Raw genomic sequence first — 27,247 nt, forward strand, 5'->3', positions numbered from 1 at the left:
TGTTTTTTCTTTATTTTTTAGAAATAGTACTTAAAAATACTGTTGCATGCACATATCATATTGTTTTAAACATGATGTATTGACAAAGTATTGAAGTATCAATCATTTTGATAATCTTACACTGTAACTGAGAAAACAGAAGGATTTACCTTGAACATTGACACTGGTGTGATTGATATTAGCTCATCAGTGCAGCTAACTGAATCCTTTTCTAGGTACAGTTGGAAGCTTATAGCTCTCTTGATTTAATTTTCTCTCTCTACCTCGCTGTTGTAGTTGTACTGAATCTCTGGCTGGTTTCAGAATGTCAGCTGATGAAGACGGAGAGGCCGAAGCCAAACACCTTCATCATACGCTGCCTACAGTGGACCACTGTCATCGAGAGGACCTTCCACGTGGACACGCCTGATGAGAGGTCAGTTTCCTGAAGACTCTCAGTTCTTCGAGCAACTTCTGATCGTTGTTGGTCAGTGAACAAAGAGGGTGTCAAGCACTGTCTCCTGCTCGAATCCTATCAGGCTGAGATGAAAAATAAGCAGTTTTTGTGAACAGGTGAACCAGGTATTTGAACGTTTGCTAACCAGCACTGTAGACTTTTCTGACATTTCTTTCACAGCAGCAGTTTGGATGAAAAATTGGCATTTAAGTTAATTAAAACCTGCCAGTTAAAACAACCAAATGTTGACTTTTTTTCTTTTCCAAATACTTCTTAAACTTAAGTCCGTTTCAGTTAAATTTAAACACTTTCAAAAGAGCATGACATTAGACTAAACATAGATAAAAAAATAAATATATCATGTGGGTATCATCAAGGGCAGAGGTATATGAGAGGAGGTTTGTACTGTAGAGAGTTAGTTTTTTTGGTGTGTGTGTGTGAGTGTGTGTGTGAGGGAAAGAGAGAGGGTGAGAGAGACAGAGTGGAAAGGAGACCTTTCAAGTAGCGTTGGCATAAATTCTCCAGCTGCTCAGTTCCTTTCTGAGGAGCTGAGGTGTTTATCTCCAGAAAATGAACAGCTTTGCCCAGAAGACCACAGATGCTTCTGTGCATCCTTTGAGTTTGTGTTTGTGTGTTTTATGTGTGTGTGTGTGTGTTGCAGCTGTCTGTCCAACTTTGTCTGTGTTATATGTTGCTTTATAATAGTTTTGCCTCGAGATAATCAAAAACATTTCAGAGTTAACATAAAACGAATAACTTTCTATTGATTACTTTATAAAGTTAAGTGTTTGCAATAGTGGACAGTGAGCTCCAGATGTGTGCATGTTTCGCTGTAGAAGTGTTTGCATCATTGAAGTTTAAGTGGGTTGGAAAGGAGTGTGTGTGCGCCACAACTGGGTGTCCCTGTGTGTCTGTGTGTGTGTGTGTGTTACTGTATTTGTTGTACTGTACCAGTGCTGGCAGGGCGCCAGCTACCACAGCCCCAGCCGTGAGCAGAGAGGGTGGCACGTGTTGGCATGGTGCCCGACTGTAGGCAGGCCCATTATCTCTCATTAGCAAAAAAAAAACTCATTATACAAAAAACACTCTAACCAAGAGAGAGAGCATTTATCTGCTGCCTGACCTTGAGAGAGTTCCCGTTGCTTTTCATGTAGCTACACGCACACACACACATCACGGGTGCCACAAATTGAGTGCTCCATTGTGGTAGACGGAGTGTAACTTGAGTTTGCCCTTGTTTTGGAGTGTGTAGGGTACGCTCAGAAGTCTTTGCAGAAGAAAGGGATTCAGATCTTAAAAACACACACAGACACTGCTCTGTTTAGGTTCAGATGGAGTGTTTCTCCAGATCCCTCAAGGAAACATATGGGCATCTAACTCAAAACAAAACAAAAGACACAGGGGTGATCGTTTGGGAGTCAAACAGGTTTCATTATTATGATCTCCACACGGCTTACACTTGGTAAGTGTATTTGAAAGTGCACACTCGTAAATCCTGACTTGCTTCTCTTGAACCCCAAGGATTTCTGAATATTTGAATATCATCTTGGGTTCACCTCAGTTTGGGCTCTTCAACTAACATGTAACCCTTGCATGTAGCACAGGATTAACACTGTTTGAGTGAAGATCAGCGGGGGAAAGAGTTGAAAAGAGACTGAATTCTGAAGCCAGTTCAGACGAGAGGAAGCAGCATTTTCAGCATTTAAATGTCATGTTTAAAATCAGAAATGTATTAAAGTGATTCTCGTTAACGAGATTTACAATTTCACAAAATTCTAAATAAGTATCTCTCCTCTCCTCTCCTCTCCTCTCCTCTCCTCTCCTCTCCTCTCCTCTCCTCTCCTCTCAAACCATTATATTCATCATCATTAAGTACAGTTAACATGTCTACACATCCTGATGCATGGCGGGCCTTCTGCTACAGATGATGATCACACACACACACACACACACACACACACACAATCGAACTCACACATTTTCTCTCAACAGATGTTGAACAACACCGCTAATGGAAAGTCAATGGGGAGGAACAATGTTAGCAAACAACAATGCATTGTTCCCTCCGATGTATGGGTGTGCGTTCACACACATATGTACTCCCCTCTCTCATATACACACATGCACAGACTGGTAGGCATTAGTTCTGCTCCATGATCATTGCTCATTTGGTTGATTCTCTAGTTGACCATGTTTCCTCTGTGTTGAACAAATAGGTGTTTATGTTAATTGAAAACAGTTTAGCGCCTTTAAAAACCTGGTTAAATAAGAGCATTAGCCATCCTTTTGGAGAACAGTATTATATCTATGTAATGTGATGTCACCTGGGATGGTTTTAGTTATGTACTACTGTATTTGTGCATGTACAGTGTTTTCTCTACATTAATTCAGGAGACGTGTAAATAACCAAAGTAATAACATTACCACCTCAGCTAGATTAAAGGGGTAATTAAACGATATAATCTAGATAACAAACCAAAGAAACACCCATAAGCATAAGGCTTAGTGTGTAGAAGTATCCCTTTAATCATGATCAGTTAACAAAAATGAACAACATTAGTGCTTCAAACCACAGTACAGTAAACACTGATGGATGTAATATGCTTTTTGACCAGTAAAGCATCTTAAGTTGGGCCAACACTTGACAGGGCAGCGGGCACAAGAACTGTTTTAATAATAACATAACATATAACATAATAAACTAAGTGCGATTTAATTTTTGTCAAACACTAGGGCTGCAATATTTTGTTAAAAAAAAAATCAGATTGTGATTATTCTGATAGATATAGCGACCGCGATCTGATTCACGATCAGTGGGAATTGTCATTTTTGCATCCCTAATTTAGTTTTCTATGAATAAACAATTAACATCATGAAGATGTGACATTTGTCGAGGCCGTGGAAACATAAAATTAAAATAACGGATTGTGTCTCAGTCATTTTCATCCTATTAAACTGTAATGTCAGAAGCATTGGATGGGTACAGTAGATGTCAGTGTCTCCCTAAACTTAATGTTATATTGTTTTTTTAAACTCAGAGATGAGTGGACAGAGGCCATCCAGATGGTGGCTGACAAGCTGCAGAGACAAGAGGAGGAAAGGATCCAGTGCAGTCCCACCTCCAACATCGACAACATGGTCGAGGAGGAGATGGACATCTCCACCACACACCACAAACGCAAGGTAACACGTGACAACAGACATGCATACACAGACATCCAAACACAAATGCACTCTAACACACTCTACACTCAAAATACAGAAATTATTCCAGCTTTTTATTGTCATGTTATTACCTTTGACTGCAATTTTAAAAATGGTCCTCTCAGTCACAGGTTTGTGTCAACAGAAATAGCCCCTTTGAGGGTGTAAATTGGTTTTCCCAAATTAAAGTGCTCCAGCAAATAAAAGCAGTCATGTAAAATAACATTTGTAAATGTGGTTTGTATCAAAGGCAAAGTCTACACACAGGTAAAATATGTACTTGATATATCAAGTAAACTACACAGTCTAAAGTACAGCCTACACTCATTACACCACACTCGTGGGTTTTGCAGAGTGTAATTTTGTGTGAGTGCTTTAATGTAAGAAATTTTCTCTCTTCTCAGTAAATATCACATTTTCCATGTTCATCTTGTCTTAGACCAGAGAGTGGGTCATTTCTACGTGTAATGAATGAGCATGAATCACTTACATTGTGTACATTCTGTGTTTCCTTCCCAAAGACAATGAGTGACTTCGACTACCTGAAGCTGCTGGGAAAGGGAACCTTTGGTAAAGTGATTCTTGTCCGAGAAAAGGCCAGTGGGAAGTATTACGCCATGAAAATCCTTAAAAAAGAGGTCATCATAGCCAAGGTCAGTTTAGCAGAGAATCTTCATGTCTTTTTATTCTGCACTAAATCTTTTTTTTGTGGCTACTGTACTTTGAATTTTGAGTACAGTGTCAGATGTCAGTATCTGATGTTTTTAATGCATCTCATGAAGTGCTCTTCAGCTGCCTGATTTGATTGAAAATGTTTGGACCGTATCTGTGCAGGATGAAGTGGCTCACACACTCACAGAGAGCAGAGTACTGAAAAACACCAGACACCCCTTTCTCACTGTAAGTACCTCACATACACTGAACACAAATGGTTTAAATTCAGACATATGTGCATATGCAAATGTACAGACATCTGTAAGAGTGCATGTCACGTGCATGCACACAAACACACACCTACACTTACACAGCATATTGATCCTATACATAACCACGTCTCTAGAGGCTAATTATGAGGTAGACAACGAAAAGTTGTACATTAACGACCGCATCTGTTAGCTTTACAATCTGTCTTTGATGTACACATACACACATTATCTGCAGCTCATTTCTGTCACACTTCTTGTAAACACACACACAGACACACACACACACACAGTTGTGAGAGCAATTACAGTTCACATCTGAGTTTACCCTTGTCACACCTGCAGCCACAAAGAGACTCTGACCAACTGTTCTTTTGTTTAGCAGCTCTCTCCCTCCAAAGAAAAGACACACACACCTTCATGCTTTGAATAAGCAAATAAAGACATAAAGTGTTTGAAGCTATGAATGATCATGTTTTGTTGCTCCTGCTGTTTTAGCCAGAATGGGACCAGACCTTTCACTGCGTAGAAAAAACTGCCACTCATTCGCTTACACGATGTACATAAGTACATAATGTACATAATTAATTATTATTAAAGAATTGAACAAATGTTAAACAATATTTTATGCCATTCAAGTCGTCCTTCTGTCAGTAAATACATCGTGGTACATGTAGTTAGTAGTAGTATTATTAGTAGCAATCGCTTTTACGCTGCTCTTTGGTATTAATTTGAGTCATTATATACATTAAGATTTAATACATCTGAACTCACGAGGGAATAAAACAAAACAATAAACACAGACACCACTGATGAAACTGTTTGCTATATGCTGTTATTCTTGTGACACATGAATCAATTCACTGAATTGCGTTTGTGTTTCAGTCATTGAAGTATTCATTCCAGACTAAAGACCGCCTCTGTTTCGTCATGGAGTATGTGAATGGAGGAGAGGTTAGACACGCACACGCACACGCACACGCACAAACACACACGCACAAACACACACACACACACACACACACACACACACACACACACACACACACACACAGTTTCATGATAGTTGTGCTGTATGTGGTTACCCAAATTTGTGTTGCTGCTTTAAACAGTCAGTTGAACCACAGTTCCACCACACTAACTGACAGCGACTGGGCCCCTCCACCTATTCTGCTATGAGCTCAAAGCTGTGTTGAAGCTCAGACAACAGGAAATTGGCAATAGCTTCAACATATTTACAATATTGATGACGCTACATTTGTTGAAGCTTTTGATTACATTTTGATCAGTAAATATGAACTGACTTAATTATTATTTATCAGGGTTCTTGCAAGCGTTTTAAATTGGGATGTACGACATTGGAATTTTGCCAAGTTATAAGCAGCATTTTACTGTCTTATCTACTTAAAGGTTAAGTACACCCAAAAATGAAAATTCAGTCATCTTCAACTCAACTTCATGCAGATGGAAAGTCAGGTGAAGTTTTGTAGTCCACAAAACCTTTCCGACAATTGAAGTAGTAGATGGGGACTTGTTTTAAAATGTAAAAAACAACAAAAAAGGACGGCATAAAATGGCTCTCTACAGCTTGTCTGGTGAAATCCAAGTTTTCTAAGCCCCGAAATCCCAAATTGAGTTTAGCTTTAAAACAGGTGTACATAGTGTCTTTTCAAATCAAACTGCGATCTTGTGGGCTTCCAGAGACTTGATTTACTCTGGACAAGTTGTATGTTGCCATTTCATGATTTTTTTTTTGCTGTTTTTTTATGTTTTAAAACAAGTCCCCATCTACTTCAGTTGTTAGGGAGAATCCTGGAACGCTGTTTCACTGTGACGCTCCAGAAATGTTTTGTGGACCACGAGACTTCACCCAACTCTCAATCGGCATGAGGATGATTAGATAATGACTAAATTTCCATTTTGGGTGAACTTTTCCTTTAATATATTATTATGCCTACTCTTATTGTGAAAGCCCACTGTCAGATGCAGACATACAATGCATTTCAAAATGTACACATATCAGGAAAATACTTAGTCAATGGTTCGTGTCATGTGCATGTAATTATAGCATCTATATATATCATTTTATCGGCAAAAACGTTAATTTTTGGACTTAAGAGTCTGATACAGATGACGTGCCGATAGTAAAGTGCATCCACAGTTCTGAATAATGATGTCACGTTCCATTGCTGAAGGACACCAGTGTTTCCAAGTGTATTTGAGTTGTTCTCAATATTATTTCAAAGGCCTCCTTAACACAATTTTTGCATGGCTAATATAATGTAATTGGAGGTGAGCGTCTGCGACAGTAATGCAGCAAAACAATGTTAATACGTGCAAACACTCGAGAAGTGGCTAAAGTTTGACTATTCGATTGCTTCCTAACACAGTTAATTTGCCAACCAACTGGCCTCTCGCTTTCCTTCTCGTCTTTCTTTCCCATTCCATCCCTCTTTTGCTCGTGTCTATTTATGAACACACCTATGGGGCAGTTATAGCCAGAATGACAGTCGGAGACGAAATGAGTTTGGATTCCCCCACTTCTCCACTCCTCAGATTTTTAATCGGGCCGTTTTTTTGCAATCTTGGTTCATTCCCTCAGTGTAACTGTCACCTGCTCCCCTCCCAGTTAGTTAAGCAGTTCAGCCAGCGCCAGGCCTGAGCAAACACACACTCACTCACACAGAAAACACCAGCAAACACACTCATATTTAGACAAACACACACAGCAAATTTTTACCTCAACGGACAAATTGTGACCAGACATTCCTCTCACAAACACACACACACACACACACACACATACACACACACAACCCATTACAAACCTGCCACAGTCACAGCTGCCAGTACACTGATGAAGGCCCACCTGTCGTGTTACCCCATCTCACCGCACCCCCACCACACACACACACCACACACACGTTACACATGGACACCATTTGAGCAAGGTGGTCTGTGAGCATCACTCCAGCGGCCATATGCAAACCTCCCTGAACAATTAATGGGGAGATGTGTGCCCCTTGGCCTCATGGGTAATTTGTACGACTTGACTGGTGTGCCGCAGCAGGCTGGTGTCATTTTGGTGCCACATGTGTAGCTGTGTGACAGTGATAACTTGACAACTGACGACTGGGGAGAGAGTAAGAGAGAGAGAGAGATGAAGGGAATAAAAAAGCAAGACAGAGGAGAAACGGAAGGTCGACCCACCTGGGAAAAAAACAAGTTGTGTCGTCTTAAAAGTATTAAAAAAAACAAGCTTTGTGCCAAAAACAGAGAGGGATGGATATGAGAATGGAGTAAATGAAGACGGAGGCTCAGGGGGCAAGGCCAGTTAGGCCACTAATGAGTGCTGCACTGGAGGCTGTTGGGATGGATGGGGAGGGGGGGACGTTGGCGGTGATGGCGACGGCGGCAGCAGCGGCGGTCGGCCTGTCTTTAACTAGACTGGTGTATTGATTAAACCCTTGATTTGGCCCCCGTCGCCGAACTCCACGCCAGCACAGTGCCAACCTAGCCCAGAGGGTAACGTGGAAGAGGTATGCGAAATGTGTGTGTGTGAGTGGTGAGGGGGGCTGCTAGATGAGGCGCCAGCTGCCGAGCGCCTCCACCCGCCCTCCTCCGAGACACCCCCCACCCAACCCCTCTCCACATGCACCCCTCACACACACACCCCCTGCTCACCCTCCCCTCCGCTATCTATCATCTCAATATGGTGCGGGCAGCCAGTTTGTGTTGTGCTAATTTCCTCCAATAAATCAGTAATTATTGCTGTGCCGTCCCTGCTGTCTCTCCCCTCTCTCTCTCCCCCGCCCTCTCTCTCCCTCTCACCCTCTCTCTCTCTTCCTCCCTCCTTCTCCCGCAGCTGTTTTTCCATTTGTCCAGAGAGCGGGTGTTCTCAGAGGAGCGCACGCGCTTCTATGGCGCCGAGATCGTCTCGGCTCTTGACTACCTGCATTCAGCCAAGATTGTATACCGGGACCTCAAGGTAAACCGAAACAGAGAGTGGAGGCAGGTTGGGGGGCATGGATGAGAGTGATCAGGTATTTGAAGGAAAACTTTTTCTCTTATTTTTTTTTAGCCCCCCACTGTTTTTTTATTCATTTTTTTCATCCAGGAGGAGAGGAGTGGCTCTGGATGTGTGGTGTTTAGAGACAGGGACAGGGACAGGCACACACAGACATAAAGCAGTAAAGAAGCGTGGGAGGTGGAGGCACGCAGGCGGGGAGTGATGGAGGGAGGGAGGGGGTGCTGATGCCACAGAGGTAGAGAGGTAGATGGCTCTGTCTGAGAGTCTGCCTGGCAGCCTTGGCCCCAGCCCTGCTCACAGCATCCAAGAAAACAGAAAGGAGAAAAAGCAGACCGAGAGCGAGAAAAACACTTCAGCCATTAAAATTAAAAGGTTGAGTGGCTTCACTACACGCCTGAAGTTTATTTCCCTCCTCTGCTTGGAGTTTGTGTGTCTGAGTGTGTGCGCTGCCACGATGTGGGGCTAATACAATATTGTTTCCTTTACCAGTCTGCCTCTGCTCTCCTCTTCAGAGGAAAGTCTTTTAGTCAAAGCAGTATCGTATTGTGTTGATTCTCAGTCACAAATGAGAGCTAAATATTATTCCAAACCTTTGACAAAAATCCCTCGAGATGAATGCAAGCCAGTTCCCTTCTTCATGTCACTCCAAGAAATGTATTGTCAGGATTTAGTTTTCTCTTCTACATCCACTGATTTCTGAGATTCCAATGATGAACGTTGCATTGTGGGAATTGCTGTGTATTTTGTTTCCCTTCCAGTTGGAAAACCTGATGCTGGATAAAGACGGCCATATGAAGATCACTGATTTTGGACTCTGCAAAGAAGGCATCACAGACGCTGCTACCATGAAGACCTTCTGTGGCACACCAGAGTACCTCGCACCTGAGGTAACTTCATTGTTTTCCTCTGTATCTTTTGATTTAATTTTGTTTTTTTCTGTTTCTCTTTTTCTCTCTCTCTCTCTCTCTCTCTTTTTCTCTCTTATTGATGTTTTCAGCGAAGTGTCAGCGAGTGTTTTTGCACCTTTCCACTTCTTCAGTCTTCTTCTCCCTTTTTGCTTTCTTTTTCACTCACCAAGCAGCAGGTTACAGTAAGAGCGCAGAAGAGTAACCTTGAATTTTTGGATCTCTGACTTTGCTTTTTTTTTATTTTAATTTTTATGAAACTTTATTTTACTAAGAATATTCACATTGAGAGTCACTTCCTTTACAAGGGAGTCCTTGCCAAGACAGCAGCATAAAGCATCTCACATAAAGAAACAAACATCTGCACAACTTATAACAAACAATTTTATAATTTTCCATGCATGTCAAGTAATCAAGTTTAAGGTGTCTCTGTCACTCACACCTGCATGAAGATACAAAAACTTTAAAACCACTTTCACCAAAGACAGTGCACATTTCTCAGATTCAATTCACATTATTGTCACTATTGCAGCAAGGGAGGCTGGTCCATGGAGGAAGAGGAGGCAGCTCCTCCTCTATTTTGAGAGGCAAGAGGGATAAAATAATAAAATAGTAATTGGTTGAAATAAAACTTTACCCAATCTCTTTTTTACTTTTACTATTTTTTTTATTTTACTTTTCAAGCTACCCCCCATTTTTTTGAGTCACTGTACTTCAGGATATATTTTGTACAGTACGGCAGTTCCATGCATCATGTACAAGTACAAACATACTGTACACAGTCAGGTCAAGTAAGTTATGTAGCATCAGTTCATCACATGCTCACCAGGGTCAACCTAAACATTCTTCAATCAAGAAACAAAATAATTCAATACAAAATAAACATCAAACTTGATATGTGTTGATGAAATTCTGCTCTACTTACAGTACATCATAGATGACATAAGAAGAGGTAACTGCTGAATTTAGTGTGTTTAAACACACGGTAGACGGGGAAACGTGTGTCCAATGTGGCTAAATGCTGATGAATTTGATGACCACATCCCCAACACAGTGTGGAAACTATAAATCACATTAATCCACTAACAAATGACAGAAAGTTCAGCGACTGAATGTGAAATTCTGTAAACTGAGCAGATTGACTGAGACTGTGTAGTACACAAAAGCATCTGCACACATACACGAAACCTGGAAGTCATGAAGTGATGATCCAGGTACTCTCTCACATCCCGTGTTTTGTCAGGACTCTGATGTTTGATGTCTTATAGGGGAGTTTATGTATGTACATTTCATTTGCAGATTTCACAGGCAAACACTTTCCATAATATCTGGATGAAGAGTAAATATGCAGCTCATGCGTGTGAATGAGGGTTGAATTGGAAGAGGGCACAGCGCTTACACACACAAACACACAAAACTACATTCTTGTAATTTTTTTGCAGCCATCCGCTGTCCAGCCATCAGCGCTGCCTCATGCGGAGGCCAGCAGATCAACTGGCGAGAGCGCTGCAGGACTGTGGGTGGTGGAGACAGAGCGATGTAGATGTGGAGATGAAGGCGGGAGGGGAGAGGCATAGTGTATATCCCACTTGAAAAAGTATGGAGGACAATTTGGCGCAGCATTTTGTGCTTTTTTTTTTTTTTTAGAGTCCCTTCCTTTGCGTGCCAAAAGCTGATTGGAGGCTGTTGGTTATTTTTCACAGGATGTGCGTCTGTGTGCATTTATGTGTGTGTGCGCGTGTGCGCTGTGTGTGTGATTGCAGTAGAAAGTGCGGGCTAAAGCGAGGCAGATGGCGGCAGATGGGCGAGGTTGGAGGAAGGTGCTCGGAAAAAACCTGGAAATCTACACCACCACCGCCGCCACTCACCCGCCCGCACGCTCTGCTCGCCCGCCCGCGTGTAAAAATAACACAGTTCGCTCGGAGCCAAGTTACAGAGATGCAAAGTAGCCGGGATTAAAAAGAGAAAGGGGGAGGTGGGGGTTGAAGACAGAGGAAGATGAGAAGGGAGAGAAAATATTTCAGGGTTACAGGAGTGAAATTCAGACAGTTCCCATGTTTGCCGTCAGTGAAAAGGGCAGCCGAGAAGTGAAAAAAAGAGGGTTTGTGTGTGCCTGAAGGAACTTGTACACAAATACTTCAGCAACACATCACTATAAAGTGAATCATTCTTAAGCTCAACTTGTAAAGCATTAGATTGAAGTGTTGTTTGTTTCAAGGATAGTCAAAAACAAAAAAAGCTTAACGTGAGATTAATGAACAATAGGCAGTGTAAGGTCCTTGTAAAGGGATGGAACAGGATCAGAGAAAACACATGGAGAGTGTTTTCTCTGTTTTCTCATATTTTGTGTTTGACACATTTCCTTGTGGCTATTTGTTATATTTTTTTAAGTGTTGAAGGCGAGACAGATTTGGGCTTTTTCCATTTATTTGTATGTGTTTGTTTTTATTTTGTTTGCGTGTTGTATATGTTGGGCATTGTGATTTTTTTTTTTTTTACTGTAACTGTAAATGTTTCGTAACAGAGCAGCACAGTCAGTCAGACATTAGTAAAACATTGCAAAATGTCAGAACAGTGTCAACACAAACTGATTTCCAAATGATGACACTTCGGAGATAGGAGGTCTCTGTGCGACACCAACAATATGTGAGTGTATGTTCACTGTGCCGAGTATATGTGAGGTGGGTGTGTGTGTGTGTTTGTGTTCCCTGTAGCCTGCTGGGTATCTGGGCTGGTACAGCCACAGGCTGTGTGTGCCCGTCCCGTCCCATCTAGTCCTGTCCAGGCTGCCAAAGCCCCCGTCCCGCAAGCAGCATCTAGCTGCCACATGGCTGCCCCAACAGGGACCAGAACAGGACAAGACCTTCTCCCTCATGGCTGCTTTTAATCAGAGCTTCTCTTCTCTTCTCTTCTCTTCTCTTCTCTTCTCTTCTCTTCTCTTCTCTTCTCTTCTCTTCTCTCCTGCTGATTTATCTAATTTGTTACTTCTTCTGTCTTGTCCTATTTATTTGTCCTATGTCTTTCTAAAATATACACACATAACCACACACACACACACACACACACACACACACACACACACACACACACACACACACACACACACACACACACACATAAATGCACACACACTCCCATGCCTCCATGCCTAAGGCTGTGGGGCAGCATTCTGGCTCTGTGTGGATTAATCTGCTCCCTGCCTGCAACCGAGCTGCCACCACTTTCTTTGGTCCCAACACACACACAAAAACCCTCTCACACACTCTCTTACACTGACACGCACATACATATACATGCCCAACTGGACAGCTTTCATTTGTATACATTTCTGTACCTTTTTGTACAAAGACTCGACACGCAGCCCTGAAGATCAGCATCAAACGTAGCCTTGTAAGCTGCTCTGAATTTCATAAACTGCACACTGTATATACAGTGTGTGTGTGTGTGTGTGTGTGTGTGTGTGTGTGTGTGTGTGTGTGTCCCTCCTCAAGGTACAGGGACTGAAACAACACCAAACATCTCCTAGTTTGCCTCACTCTCAAAACTTTATGAATTTGATGAGGGCGGATAAATATTCCATCTGCTGTGTGTGTGTGTGTGTGAGTGTGTGTGTGTGTGTGTGTGTGTGCGTGTGCGTGTGTGTGTGTGTGTGTGTGTGCGCCTGACAGTCTCCCAGCAGTCTAAGCCAGTGTTATCCCTCCAGCCGTACCAATCAATAGTATATCTGGAGCTGGCGGCGTGCTTCGTTCCCCCAGCTCTTCTCTGCAGCTGCCAACAGGGTGACCAGCTTAATTCTCACACAAACACACACACACTCACACTCACACACATAAAATAACTCTCACAACTCTCTTATTCACTTCCACGCACATGTTGACTTGCCCACACTGAAGCAGCCGCCTGCATCATTAGCAGTTTAGTGTCGAGTGTGCGAGCTCAGTCAGTTAATGACCAGCTTTCTGTGTTACTGAGCTGCTGCTGCTGTAAATTCTCAGGCAGCTGTTTGACGTTTTCTCTCACCTGGTTTCAGACCTTCACCTGAACCTTTATCTGACACTTATTAGAAGAAAATGAAGTATGAGACTGTTTCCTTCCCCCCTTTACAGTACAACAGTGATGTTATCCAGATAAGGAAACTTGTGTAAATGCATCGTGATCAGAACGTGATCAGATCTGCCAGACCACATCTGGAGGTAGTCTGACGTAGGTGTAAATGCAACCTGTACAATGTCTGTAATGGCTTCTAAACACTTGCTTTAATACATTGATGGATATTTTTTAGCTAAAATAAAATATAGCTTATTCAAATTTAGAGAGTGAGCAAGCAAGAAGGATGAGGGAGCAAACCTCGTCATTGAAGTTTTTATTTAACGCAAAAACAAAAGAACATACACGTCAGTATAAACTCGACAACCAGGTTAACTAAAAATACATTAAAGAAAAAAATATGTATACATATCAGCACATAAACATACTTAACACAAGCACATAAAAGACAAACACCTCTAATTACTGATTATGTGATTAAACGTCTATTCTGTGCTGTAAAAGCGCCAAAAGATGCTTGCCTCTGCGTGAGGCAGCGCTTATGATCAACAGAAGTGCTTAAAAATGAACAGTATGGGAGGGGAATGAATGATATTATCATACCATGTATATTCGCTTATCTATGGTATGAAATTCTACCTTTTAAGTGTTTTTAAAAATAAGATGTCAAGTTTATATCAAATTTCATGTCTGTGAAAGAAGAATACTGTGATAAAAGTGTTTTTTGAGCCAAAAAACCTTATTTTTATTCCTTTAAGAGTCTTTGTAGCAGGTAATAATAATAACAATAATAATATTTATTGTTTAATACTGTATACCATGATACTGTGAAAACAATATAGGTGCTGAGATGGTTAATATTCTTGAAACTTCAGTAAGAAATAAAATTGCACTAAGACATACTGGAATCACTTTATCTTTACATTTTGTTAGAGCAAATATTTGTATTGCATCACAGGTAGGACACATCTTTATTTAGTGAAAGACAATCAAAGAATCTTAAATAAATAATCATAAGATCACCTCATCAACCTGTCATTTTTTAGTTTGAAATCTGTAGTATTTACACGCATTCGATTTTACCCTTTTTGTGGGGGATACAACGTGCAAGCCGAGCCTTCAGCCGTGGTGACAAACTCAGGCAATTCAAAATAAATCAGGAAACCAATTTACTGTAGGACATCGACGAGCCAGACAGCTTTTTCAAGTCATTCATGTGGGAACATTCACAGTTATCCCGATAATTTCAAAAAATTCACTACAATCTGACTCAACAGTTTACAAAACAAAAAAGAGATTTTTTTAAGGGACTCTACCTTTTTAGGTTTTGCTGTGGAGAACAGAGATCAGACCTCAGTGAATATAAAGAGAGTGCTCTAAAAAAATACCACATTTAAACACAAAGGTAAGATCTGACATTTAGTATCCAGGTAACGTACCTGTATACAGATCTCATATTAATGCCGGGTGTAAATAACTCTAAATTACAGTCTACTCTTTCACTCTCTCGTGTTCTCTGAAATAACTTTATGCATAGTTCACCTCTTGTTAATAGTCGGAGCACGAGCACATAAATACTAGGTTAAATCTCAGTGTGCACTACATGAAGGTGCAGTTTGGATAAACAAGTCTCTCTTCTAATCAGTCTAAGCTATTCTGCTATGCTAATGCTATCTGCATCTGCCACCAACCTTGCTTCAGTTAACAACAGATATTAGCTCAGCGTACGTTATATTTTTAAATGTTTTCATATTATAACATTTGTTTTGTAGTTTCATCGTGTTTTGTGTAATAGTTGTGTCAAAAACCTGTTTCTGGGTGAGTTTGTGTGTTTGTGTCTGTTAGCTCATGTCCACTCGGCCCGGTCCATTATTAACAGTGAGTGAGATGTTATTATTATTGGCGAGATGTACAACATATGCTGTTCTGGCTGCTCTCCAGCCCTGCCTGTCCGTCTGTCTGTCAGTCACACACACACATGCAACACTAGCATGCATCCACACATGCACACTCATCACGTTAATAATCTTATTCTGTTAATGAGGGCCTCAGCAGCACCTGAAATACCTCTCTCCCTGCGTCTGCCTCCCTTTTTCTTCCTCGTCCTCTTCCTTGCTCTTCCAGAGGTGAGCGAACTGGCGCATGAGAGGATGAAAGAGACGGAACGAGCGAGGGAAGACATGAGGGAAGAGATGATTAGAGGACGGAGAAGGCAGGATGACAAGGATGGAGAGGACAGAGCAAGGCGAGCAGGCAGGAAATAGAAGTAGGAAGGCAGCCCAGACAGAAGACTTTGATACAAAAATGACATCTCTCACAGGACCTCTTTCCCCTCCACGTGCTCACACACACACAACACAGCAGCTCGCAGTACCTGTGCTCGTCAGCGTGGAGGTTGGACTGGCCCTGACCCATGTTGCTGGCTGTTACTGCCTTTTCCATCCAGGGACGTTCCTCTCTGTCCCTGCCAGGAGAAGATCAGTGTGCCAGAGAGAGCTGGCAGGGACCAGAGGGGGCATCTGGTGGGCCACGCCAGCACATGGACTCCCTTACTGTAACAGGGGCCTCTGAAGACCTGCCATCCCATGATGTTTGCCTCTGTATGTGTGTGTCTGTGTATATATGGGGGGGGGGGGGGGGGTCCCAGTCTGCACCTCAGACACTTCTGTTCATCGCAGACAACTTTTACTGTTTTTTCCCTTCAGCAAATTGGCAGATTCACTCTTCTTTTGCCGTCTTTCCTCGCTCATCTGTCTCTTCATTGAATACCTTGGGCAGTCTTTATTGTCGAATAAAATAAATGCAGATAAAAGCAGATGTCCAATAAAACAAATGGTCCCATTTAAAAAAGCAGAACTTGCATGTTTCTTGTGTCCTCAGGTCCTGGAGGACAACGACTACGGCCGGGCGGTGGACTGGTGGGGTTTGGGTGTGGTGACGTACGAGATGATGTGCGGCCGACTGCCCTTCTACAACCAGGACCACGAGAAGCTGTTTGAGCTCATCCTCATGGAGGACATCAAGTTTCCACGCACTCTGTCGTCCGACGCCAAGTCGCTGCTGTCCGGCCTGCTCATCAAAGACCCCAACAAACGGTGTGTGTGTGTGTGTGTGTGTGTGTGTGTGTGTGTGTGTGTGTGTGTGGAGGTTTAGTACAGATAACATAGTGTTTGAAAAATGTGAACAGATCGACTCCTCTGGCAAACTGAGGGTGAGGGAAGATTTTTGCGGGTGAATAATTTTTGTCCCTTATATTTAAAATCATCTCTTGGTTGCTATATTTTGGACACACTGATGGTTTTAAATATCACAAGAAAACTCCAAGGCACCTTTGTTTTTGAACCAAAAAATTCTCTCATAGTCACCGTCTTGTCTGTTGGTCATGTTAGACCTTAAAAACAAAGTCTGACGCATTTCAGCATCAAGCCTTCGACAGGGAGTCAAACCTGTGTGTGTGTGTGTGTGTTTCCCATGGTTTTTCATTCACCAATTGGATAGATAGAGTTTTAGCTATCCAATTGGATAGCTAAAACTATTATTATAATTATTATTTTACATTAATGTATAAAACTGCTCTCATTACGATGTCCTTAAAGCTTGTTGTTAGCAGCACACAGCCCATATAGTTCGGTAATAAGACCCTTTATATGACACAATAATGTGTTGAAATGCCATCTTCATGCGGACGACATTTCAACCACCAGTGCTATAGGACTTGGGAGAAATACCTTCACACTATTCAATTTTGTCCCTCTTTCAAGCTACAAATGACCAAATTATTAAAACGATGACACGACTTTGTGTCTTGTGACACGTTGGTATTGTAGCTGCATTTTAGCCGTTTGAAAGGAGGGATCACTCCCAGGTGGTGCTCATCGGGCTATCTGTTTAGTTTGTTGGTTCAAATCAACTGATCTCAGTTTAGTTTTAAAACTCTCCTCTCCTCTCTCCTCTCTCCTCTCCCCTAGGCTCGGTGGAGGACCAGATGACGCTAAAGAAATAATGAGACACAGTTTCTTCTCTGGCGTTGACTGGCAGGATGTCTATGATAAAAAGGTATGGAGCCACGTGACTGTAACTGTGTGATTTGTGTGTATTTATACAGAGGCTCGGGGTTAACTCATATAACACACATCACACTTGATGTGTGCATCAGAACATGCAGGCAGTGGTTTACAGCACAGGGCATTATAGGAGGTGTGACCTTGTATCCTGGAGGTCTGTCAGTCTGTTCATGTGCTATAACACCACACAGTGTCTGTCAGGTCCTGTGTGGAGACACCTATAGCCGACAGTTAGACAGGTGCTGAGCTTTGGTCTCTTCTCTGGATCACTCTACCTCCTCTCCTGTTCTTCACATCCTCCACTCCTTTCTCTCCTTCACTCATTTCCTTTCCTTCTCATCTCTTCTCCCAGCTTTCCTTCCCTCTTTGTTCCTCTCATTTTCTTTTCTTTTCTGTCTTCTCCTCTCCTCCTCTCTTTGTTCTTATCTTTATCCTCTCTCTTTACTTCTCCCCATTCCTTTCTTTTCCTTGTCATTCGGACAGTCAGTGCAGAGTGTGGCAGGAAATGTGGGAAGAAAATAGAGAGAGAGACATGCAACAAAGGGTCTTCATCATTTGTACATCATTTTGTATCATACTAATTGTAATCTTCCCTCCTCTTGACGTCTCTCTTTCTCAGCTGGTCCCTCCCTTCAAGCCTCAGGTGACGTCTGAGACAGACACCAGATACTTTGATGAGGAGTTCACAGCCCAGACCATCACAATCACTCCGCCAGAGAAATGTGAGTCTCCTTTTTCTCTTCTGTCTCTTTCTTGCACACAAACATGAGCTCAAATTAAAACTTGACGATGTCTCACTTTCATTTGATTCTCTGGTTTGGAGTGTATTAAATATAACAAGTAACTTTTAAAACTGTACACGTCCCACTTGTTTGAGTTATAATACTTTTCTAATTTGTAATATTTTTGCAGTGAATCTAGATGTTCATTAAACTGTTTGCTGCACATTTAGTTTAATTTGTGATTCACATTCACAGTTTTTAGACAGTTAATCAGTGCTCCCTGTCTTTCTTCAGGTGAGACTTTTCCGCTGCTTGGATTAGCCGAGGGAACAAACGCTGAAAAGTGCTGTTGTCTGTTTATCCGAGTGTCTCTGTTAATAGTCCTCGGGCCACACGCAGCTCTTCACAGGCTTCTGAAACGAAGACGCCGGTTTCAAAATGTTCGGCACTGAATTATGCATGAGAGGAACCGACGTGTTTCTCTGCGCTAATGCGAGGTTCCACTCGTTTTGTAGGTCGCACATCAGTTAGTTAGCAGGAGATTGGCACATCAAAGACACACTCATTAATTGAATCGTGTTGTGTTTTAATCTACAGCAGCACAAACACAATGCTTTAGTGTTTGATTATAGTTTGAGAAGATGATTACGGTAAGAAATCAAGTCATTAATTACCTCTGGATCTGCATTTTTCTGTAGTTGACGAGGACGGGATGGACTGTCTGGACAACGAGAGAAGACCGCACTTCCCTCAGTTCTCCTACTCTGCCAGCGGGCGGGAATGAACTGTCCATCTCGGTGACATCATCACAGCTGATCTCTGAGGTCATCAACGTGGGGCAAAAAGACCCGCAGCTTTGGACCGACTCTGAACAACCGTGACTTGAAGGATTTTACCCTTCTCCTCCTCTCCTCTTCATCCTCTCTTTTTCACCTCTACAGTCCGCTTCTCTAATTTTTTTGTGAATCCCTTTTCAGAGAGAACTTCCAGACAAAATTACTTTCTGCCACCCTAGATGATCCGAACTGTGATGTGATCCGTTACTGTGTAATGTCCCTTTAAAGACAGGAGCATCACCGGTAGACTGCTGTGCTTTGACGTGTGTCGGTCGGACCAAACTCTGATCCAGTTAGACAAACAGCTGATGCATTTTTAACATTTTTGTGGCTTCTCATCTGTGAGATGGAGATACAGCATTTAAAGACATTCAGACCCAAACTGCCGTTACCGGTTGTATCTCAGGCTTTTACAGACACACAGACAGATACTCTGATTTCAAATCCTCACATAAATGATTCTGGGATCGATTAAGGCTGCCTGGCATTGAGCAGAACCCTCCACACCTCATGTCGTCAAGCAGGATTTGACTCAGGTTTTGCTCAGTGCAATTCATTATTGTTGTTGCTGCTATTTCAACTACTACAGGTAGTCCTACTCCTCCTACTACTACTGCTACTACTTAAACCCGGTGCTACACTACTAGCTTAATGCTGCAGGTCATTACACAGGCGCCAGCAACACATCCACCACCTGTATTAACGTCTATGCTTGTACAGCTGCAGAACAGGTGTTGCTCCTCCTAATGTACTGCTAATACACATCTGTAGATTATAATAGGATGTCATGTTTGAGTGTGTGTGTGTGTGCGAGAGAGAGAGAGAGAGTGTGAAAGTGGGTTTGTGTTTAAGATCGCACCTCAAAGCACAGCAGTTCAAAAGGATGAAGCTCCCAAACCATGAGCTTTACTAGGTTACCCACAATGCAGTGCAAGGTGGTTGATATATCCATCACAGCAGAGGTGAAAATGAGAGGAAAACGGTTGGTTTGAATGTTTCCCCCCCTGAAGTTTTTTATTTATTCCCCCAGCTATCGGTCCCTCTCGTGTCCCAAAAGGGAAAAAAAACAAAACAAAACGGTACTTTTGTGTCGATGATGGAAAGCTTTACTGTGACATGTCGTCGTCATGGCTTCGGGAAACCACACGGCTGTACCTCTCTGTGTTTGTGCAGGAAAGGGAAAAGAGAAGAGAAGTCCAGGATGACAGGTTGGGCATTGTGATGAGAAGAGAGAGAGAAAGCGAGAGAGAGAGAGTACAGGCGAAAAGCTCCGAGAATTATATGAAATATTTGTAATGTGATAATTTATGAGCTGATTTCCTGTTTCCTGTGAGATTCTTATGAAGGACTTTTTTATTTAAAAAGAAAAAAAAGACATTATGTTCTGTGAGGAGGTACGCATCAACAGTTATGGGTTTACACCAATCACAGCAATGGCTATAATATATATATGTTCTATTTATTGTTCTACTCATCGGTTTTATATTTAACTTTTTCTATTGTTATTACATTATTCTAGAAAAAAAAATATTTCTTAGGGCTGAGAGGAAAAAAAAGGCACCTCAAGAAACAAAAATGGCTGAAGAATGTAGGAGGGAAAGCAGATAGCCTTCCTGCTCCGTTGTTTATTTTAATTATGTTTTTTTTGTGTGTGTTTTGTGACCAAAATGTGACAGCCGAGAGGTGACAGGACGCGTTAAAGACAGACGAGAGTTTTGAGAAGATTGTTGGCCAAAAATGAATAAAAAGTCAATAATCCCACAGGTGTTTTAACGTACCCCACAGGTGTGTGTCGGTGAAGGCTGAGGCAGAGTTCAGGGAGAAAGAGGAAGTGGAAGTTGAGCAGAAAGACAAGTGCAGCACAGAAGTCTGAATGTAAAGCGGTAAGAATGAAACTGTAAGTGCTACTGTTTACTGTAAGTGTGAGGAGATAGAGTCGAGGACAAAGTCGAAAAAAAGAGGTCAGTCAGTGTTTTCCTGTCACGAGAAAGAACAAGTTAGTATCATCTTTATTTTGATCCCTGTGCTCTCTTCTGTCTTTAACGAGTGCCGTCACGTCTCTGGTCTGGACTTTGTTTGTTTGCGTCTTCATGTCTTCCAGTCTGACCAACAAGATTTCAAAATCCCCTCAATTTTCTCCGTCTTCAAAACGCCAGTAAGCCTTATGGTTTAGCTCAGAATAAGTGTAAAAAAGAAAAAAGAAAAAAAAGAGTCATGAGATGTGAGGAAATATATTTTTAAAAATTTGATACTTCATCTAAAAAAGAAAATCACGTGGAAGACGTCACCTTCGATATCTTTAACGAGAGCACCAGGGGATGTGCTCTCATTAGGCGTAAAAAAAACTGTACTCCAGTATATTTATTTGAATGTTTTATTATCGATGGATAACTTGAATTTCTTTTCTATTTAATTTATTTGATGTCATTTTGTTTTGGAGTTTAGCAGTAAGGGGGTGTAGTCGTGTTTCACTCTGCAGTTTAAGTCTTCAGACTTTGTTCTAAAAATAAATGCCTCCTTTTTTTTTTTCTTTTACAGATTATCTCTTATACGACACATTACCTGTTTTTTCCGCTGCTCTGAAGTCCATATGCTTTACTCTTGCACATCCATTAAATTGCTATTAGCTAGCAAAGGCGCTTTATGGCAGAAAGTATAAAAGGATGGCGCTGGCCTGCATGCTGTAGTCCTCCTCTGTCCGTACTACCAGTCCTGAGTCAAAGTGGCACTCAGAACTCTTATGAAAAATACTTCTCTGTGATCGATTGAGCCTGTCTGGCACAGCTGAAGCAGCCGAATCCCACCCAGCTGGCACCCTCGACAGGCTCAAGCAAACGCTTGCGAGTATTTGGAAGGATTTCAGCTTTTGATTTGACCCAGGTCTGCGAGTGACTGAGGAGTTCTAGCTGTATGTGCACGCTTACCGCCAAAATCATTAGAAACCAGAGTTCATAAAATACCGCTTTGTAGCTTTGGCCACAGCACTTTCACATCCATCACTTTTTATATGATTCAGAGGAATCTGATTCAGCCTTGCTTTAAAGGAAGATTTTTAGCTTTTTTTTATGTTTGTAAGAAAATGAGGATCTTTAAAGCACATCTCCCCTCCATATACAACGGATAGCTTTCATGTCGCTCTGATGAGTTGGCGAAACCTGGGTGATTGTGTCCCACATGCCAGAGACGAGTCAGAGCCGCCACTGCAGAGTGACGCTCAGTGGATGTTTTCAGTCGACTGGTCAGTCTTCATAAACTAAAATGAAGACTGACACTGGGCAGTCGATTTATCTCTCTACTCTTTATCCTCCTCTGTTTTGAAAAGTTTTTCCTAACTCTCCTCTACAGATTCAAGGTCATTTACTGGCCGATTCTAACGGTCAAGAGATCATAAAGAAAATTCCTCCAACTTCTATAAGAGAAGATGGAGCTTAGTATTCCTCATCAATGTGGGTTTTCCCTCAGAGACCACGAGTCAGTCGGGGAGAACGTGTCAGTAACTCAACTTCTTCACCAAACAGAGGTTAAACTGGACGCTGAAGTTCAGCTCGAGCCTCCTCACAGCTCCACTCGTGTGTGAGTTGTCTGACGCTGCACCGACAGTGTTCGCTCCTAAAGCTGCTGCTGTTTGTACTGTACATCTATCACTCAACAGATCTGACTCCAATAGTATTTGAATATGTAAAAATCCTTTCAAAGACCTCAGCTGCTCTGTATTGATCTCGCCCCCGTTTTGTTAATGAACGGACGGCATCAGCCAAAAATCACAAGCCACGCTCAGCCTGGCGTTTAATGCAGATAATAAGTAAACGGCTCCAGTGTTTGGAAGGATTTCTGAAAGTATTTGACCTCCTGTCTGCGACAGAATTCCTCCCCTCTCTTTTCTCTCTGGTACTAGTCTATCATCATGATTATTAACATGAACAAGCATGAGATGCATTTATTTATAAACAGCAAACAAAAAACGGCAAACATGTACAAATATTACAAAGTGTAACTGAGTTTTAATTTCACGTCCATGTCCATCTACTGTAGCTTTACAGTTTTGTGAGACGTTTCTGAACAGCCGCCAGCTGTTCGCAGAGCGGGCCATGTTTCCCTGAAGCGCTGTCGTACTGAAGTCGACTCTGAGACGGTGTCGACTCTGAGACAGCGCGGGGAAACTCAGCAGATCGATCAAACAGCCTTTTTCTGTCCCTCATGCTGTTAGGATGCAGTGCTGCTGGCCAGTGAGGCCGCGAGGATGTGAAAACAACAAATTACCATCAACATGAAGCTGTTTTTTACACTGTACATCCTTAGTATTTTTACACATAAAATGTATATGATAGGGATGCACATTATTTTCCTTCTTACAGACAGCTTCAATAAAGCACTATGTCAATCTGCTGCCATGGTGTCCACTTGTTTGGTTTGTGGTGGAAAATACTGTTCAAGTGTTTCAAATAAGCATTTAGAAATTGGAATATCCTTTTTTGTCAAAAAAAATGTGAAACGAATATTTGTTCTGATTAAAAGAAAAAAAGGAAATTTAGAAAATTTGTATTCATATGATACTACAGTATAGGGCTACTACTACACTAGTTGTAGTGCCAGAGTTAAAAAGAAAAGAAAAGTGAAGCCTAACATTCACATTCCCTATGTCTATTTAAATAAAAAAATATATATTTAAATGTGTTAAAACAATGCACTTTTATTTTGTTTCTGCTTTCTTTATTAGTTTTCACATCTGAAAAACAATCATACATACAAAAGTGCAGGTAAAAATAACAATGCATCTTTATTGGAAGTACGTTGACCGTTCGATTCTTGGAAAGTTGCCCTGCATAAACTTTAAAATTCAAACTTTTTGATGAAATAACAATATTTCTGTGCTTGGCAACAGACATAACTTATGAATGGGCCACTCAGCCTACTAATGAAATGATCAAAGGACCTGAATGAGGTTGTTAAAGGGCCACATTCGGCCCAGGTCTGTTTTAAGGCGTTCTGAAAGCTCACATTAGTGCACCAGTGATTTTGCTTAAATCTTAGAAAAACACACAACATCCTAGTACCTCTAGTAACAGTAACAGTCTAATGCCAAATGTAAAATATAAAAGTGTAACATTATTTTCAGTTCTCATAACAAAACATTAGGGATGCGCTGATCCACTTTATTTAAGTTCTAATTCGATTCTGATAACTGAAGTACAATATCTGCAGATACCAATAGATACTAGAGCTCTTTTTGATGAAAAGATTATTATTATTAGTGGTTTTATGTATAAGGTTAGACAAAGATGTGGTAAACAGTCCTTTTAAAAAGCAAAAAATATACAAAAATGCATTAAACTTACAGTAAATGTATTCTAAACTTTGAACTGTAGGTTAAACATACTTCTTCACATACAAACAGGTATATGAGATTCAATTTCTACTGCAACTCCTTAAATGCTGTGAAGAACTTGAATAAATCAAGAGCACAGCAGTCCTTTATCAACTTTTAGTAAGTCGACTTCTATATGAGTCAAAGGCCTTTGCACAGCAAGTCTGTTATTTTCATTTGCCTTTTTTAAATCCATCATCTGATTTTTTTAAAAAAAAAACCTTGTGCACAGAAACCTTACACAGTGTTAATTATTCTACTCGTTGCGAAAATTCACAATCTGAGACAAAATAGATGATTCTGTGGTCTTCTCACTTCTTGAACAAAGAATAAGTACTCCAGTCCATCCGATCCGAGAAGAACAAAACAAGGAAGTAGGAAATTCACCTGCTGATAAAGGAGCTGCTGAATTATCCCGGTTGCTTCCAGGTGGTATCTGAGGACGTCAGTGGTCATGTTTGATACAATGTTATGTATCTTGAAACCACACATTAAAAAGAAGACCACCGATTTCTGCTCATCAGCTGATCCTGAACAGCGGCTGGCAGAGTGTCCAAGCCAGGGACACACATGCACACCACACACGCACACACGTCAGTAAAAGGATCTGAAAAACTCGGAAACTCACACCTGGACGAAAGTTTCAGAGTGGGTGTGTAAACATGACTGACACAACATTAAGTCGTATTTACTTTTAAACGTGCAGCAATTTTGGACGGAAAAAATTGACTTGGTGTGCCGAAGTCTTAACTGTGGAATCTGGACACGGATCGGTGACATCAGCTCAATACCTGGTAACTGAATTACATCAGTATCAGCTCCCAATATTCAGTCGGACTCATCCAACGCTACAAACATTTGTGAATAGCACCTTAATACAAAAAAAAAACACACATCATCCTGAGTAAAAAACATGAATAACAGTCTGATATGTTCTGATCAACAGGAGTGAGAAGACCCAGATCCCAGCGCATGAGAAGAGCAAACAGGCAGGATCGACTCATGTGGACAGAGCATCGCCTCGTCTCGTGTTCGGGAGCTAGAAACACACAAACACACACACACAGCATTCAGTAAAACTGCTATCTGAATGTCTAACACAGATAATCTGTCTGATAATGACTCAGCGCAGAAAAACAGACAGCTTGTTTTTCATCATATCCAGAACCAGACAGATTCTTTAGTCACGGAGGGACAAACATCTTCTTACTGATTTTATTTTAGGAAACTGACAACTATAACATGCACCTGGAGAGAAACGACACAGTAACACAACAGTGAGTCACACACAGGTTTTCGAGGAGGTGTGTGTGTGTGTGTGTGTGTGTGTGTGTGTACCTCTATGTGTAGGTTCTGCATCTCCTCGGTGAGTGTGTTTCTCTCCTGCATCAGCTGGTTCTGTTTGGCCAGCAGCTCACACACCTGCTGGGCGCTGCTCTGACAGTGACGGTCCAACTGCTGCAGTCTGCAAAACACACACACGCATACACACACACACACACACAGACGCACACAATATTGACTGAAACTGTGTGAGAGGAATGTACCCTCCTGGCTGATATAAAACCAAATGTTGTAAATATTGAAAGAGAGCTGGATCCACAAAGAGCTTTTAATATCACTGGACTTTGTGTTGATCAAGTAGTCAACACTGTGTACATCAGTGTGACAGCAGTGTGAGAGCAAAGACGAGGAGCTGAGAAACAGTGACGCTCTCAATCGATACCAATGAATGGATCAGATCGGGGCTAAAACTGACAATTATTTTCATTATCAATTAATCTGCCGATGGTTTTTCTCAATAAATCCATTAATAAATAAATCTTTTCTATGAAATGTCCTTTAATACTGAAAACCATAGCACAACGAGATGATATCTTTAAGTTTCTACAGACCGATTTATTCACTCTTCTGTCTGAGAAAGAAAAATCCTCATTTGAATATAGTTGCAGATACATTTTCTGTTAGCGGACTAATCAATTAACAAAATGTTTGCCATTCTAGATCAGATTCAGCAGATGTGACTGGTCAACATAAAGTTTTTGAATGATTGTAGTCTAAAGATTGTAACAGGAAAATGTTCAACACTATTAACATGTTTAAACATCTCTACTATATAGTGTGTATATATATAGTAAATTATCCTCCTGTGTTTACTTTTTTGACGAAGACATCAACAGATCGATTCATTAAGAGAAGAAGAGGATTGTATTGGATATATTTTCACTGATTTTGATTTGAGTTTTGAATCAGTTATGGGGGAGAAGAAAAGTGGGATTGATGTGTTACTACTGATTTTGGCAAAAGAAAACAATAAATAAAATAATAAAATTAGACTACAACAAGATCAAAACCATTACAGGTAAAACAAGCATATAAAAGGTCCCATACACTCACTTGAAATGATACAAAGTAATCTATCAAAACTGGACCAAGAAAATGTTTTCACTGAATATATCATGAACTTTAATAGAAAGTAAGATTCAATATTTATGTGGCACTTTGTCACATGTGGCAGCCATTTCATGTTTTCTCAAACATCAATACCTTTTCAATTGTAGCTCAGTAGTGTCAACAGACTGTAATCAAATAAAAGTACCGAAAAAACAGTATTAAAGTACTTCATTCACTACAAGTGGAAGTCCTGCATTCAAAAGTTTACTTACGTCAAACTATTCTTCAAAAGGAGTAAACAAAGTACTCGGCCCCTTTGCT

The 27,247-nt window shown here is 41.2% G+C and overlaps 2 protein-coding genes across 3 annotated transcripts in view; one reads left to right on the forward strand and one right to left on the reverse strand.

The window, feature by feature from the left end:
* The window catches only part of akt3a (v-akt murine thymoma viral oncogene homolog 3a), a 62,819-nt gene extending 39,266 nt beyond the window's left edge, over positions 1 to 23,553 (forward strand). For both annotated transcript variants that reach the window (XM_084375313.1, XM_084375312.1), the window contains exons 4-14: positions 304 to 415; positions 3,475 to 3,619; positions 4,162 to 4,293; positions 4,475 to 4,540; positions 5,449 to 5,517; positions 8,429 to 8,551; positions 9,352 to 9,480; positions 16,426 to 16,640; positions 17,514 to 17,601; positions 18,229 to 18,331; positions 19,030 to 23,553. In XM_084375313.1, coding sequence (XP_084231439.1) covers positions 304 to 415; positions 3,475 to 3,619; positions 4,162 to 4,293; positions 4,475 to 4,540; positions 5,449 to 5,517; positions 8,429 to 8,551; positions 9,352 to 9,480; positions 16,426 to 16,640; positions 17,514 to 17,601; positions 18,229 to 18,331; positions 19,030 to 19,115 — 1,268 coding nt within the window. In that variant the 3' untranslated portion in view covers positions 19,116 to 23,553. The remainder of the gene's footprint in view (positions 1 to 303; positions 416 to 3,474; positions 3,620 to 4,161; positions 4,294 to 4,474; positions 4,541 to 5,448; positions 5,518 to 8,428; positions 8,552 to 9,351; positions 9,481 to 16,425; positions 16,641 to 17,513; positions 17,602 to 18,228; positions 18,332 to 19,029) is intronic.
* A 940-nt stretch (positions 23,554 to 24,493) lies between these two features.
* The window catches only part of sdccag8 (SHH signaling and ciliogenesis regulator sdccag8), a 49,687-nt gene continuing 46,933 nt past the window's right edge, over positions 24,494 to 27,247 (reverse strand). Inside the window, exons 17-18 of the mRNA XM_084374888.1 lie at positions 25,871 to 25,997; positions 24,494 to 25,571 (exon numbers count right to left, since the gene is read on the reverse strand). Of these exons, the coding sequence (XP_084231014.1) occupies positions 25,533 to 25,571; positions 25,871 to 25,997 (166 nt within the window). The 3' untranslated portion in view covers positions 24,494 to 25,532. The remainder of the gene's footprint in view (positions 25,572 to 25,870; positions 25,998 to 27,247) is intronic.

This window comes from Pagrus pagrus, assembly GCF_965226575.1.
Source record: "Pagrus pagrus genome assembly, chromosome: 15".
NCBI classification, from domain to species: Eukaryota; Metazoa; Chordata; class Actinopteri; order Spariformes; family Sparidae; genus Pagrus; species Pagrus pagrus.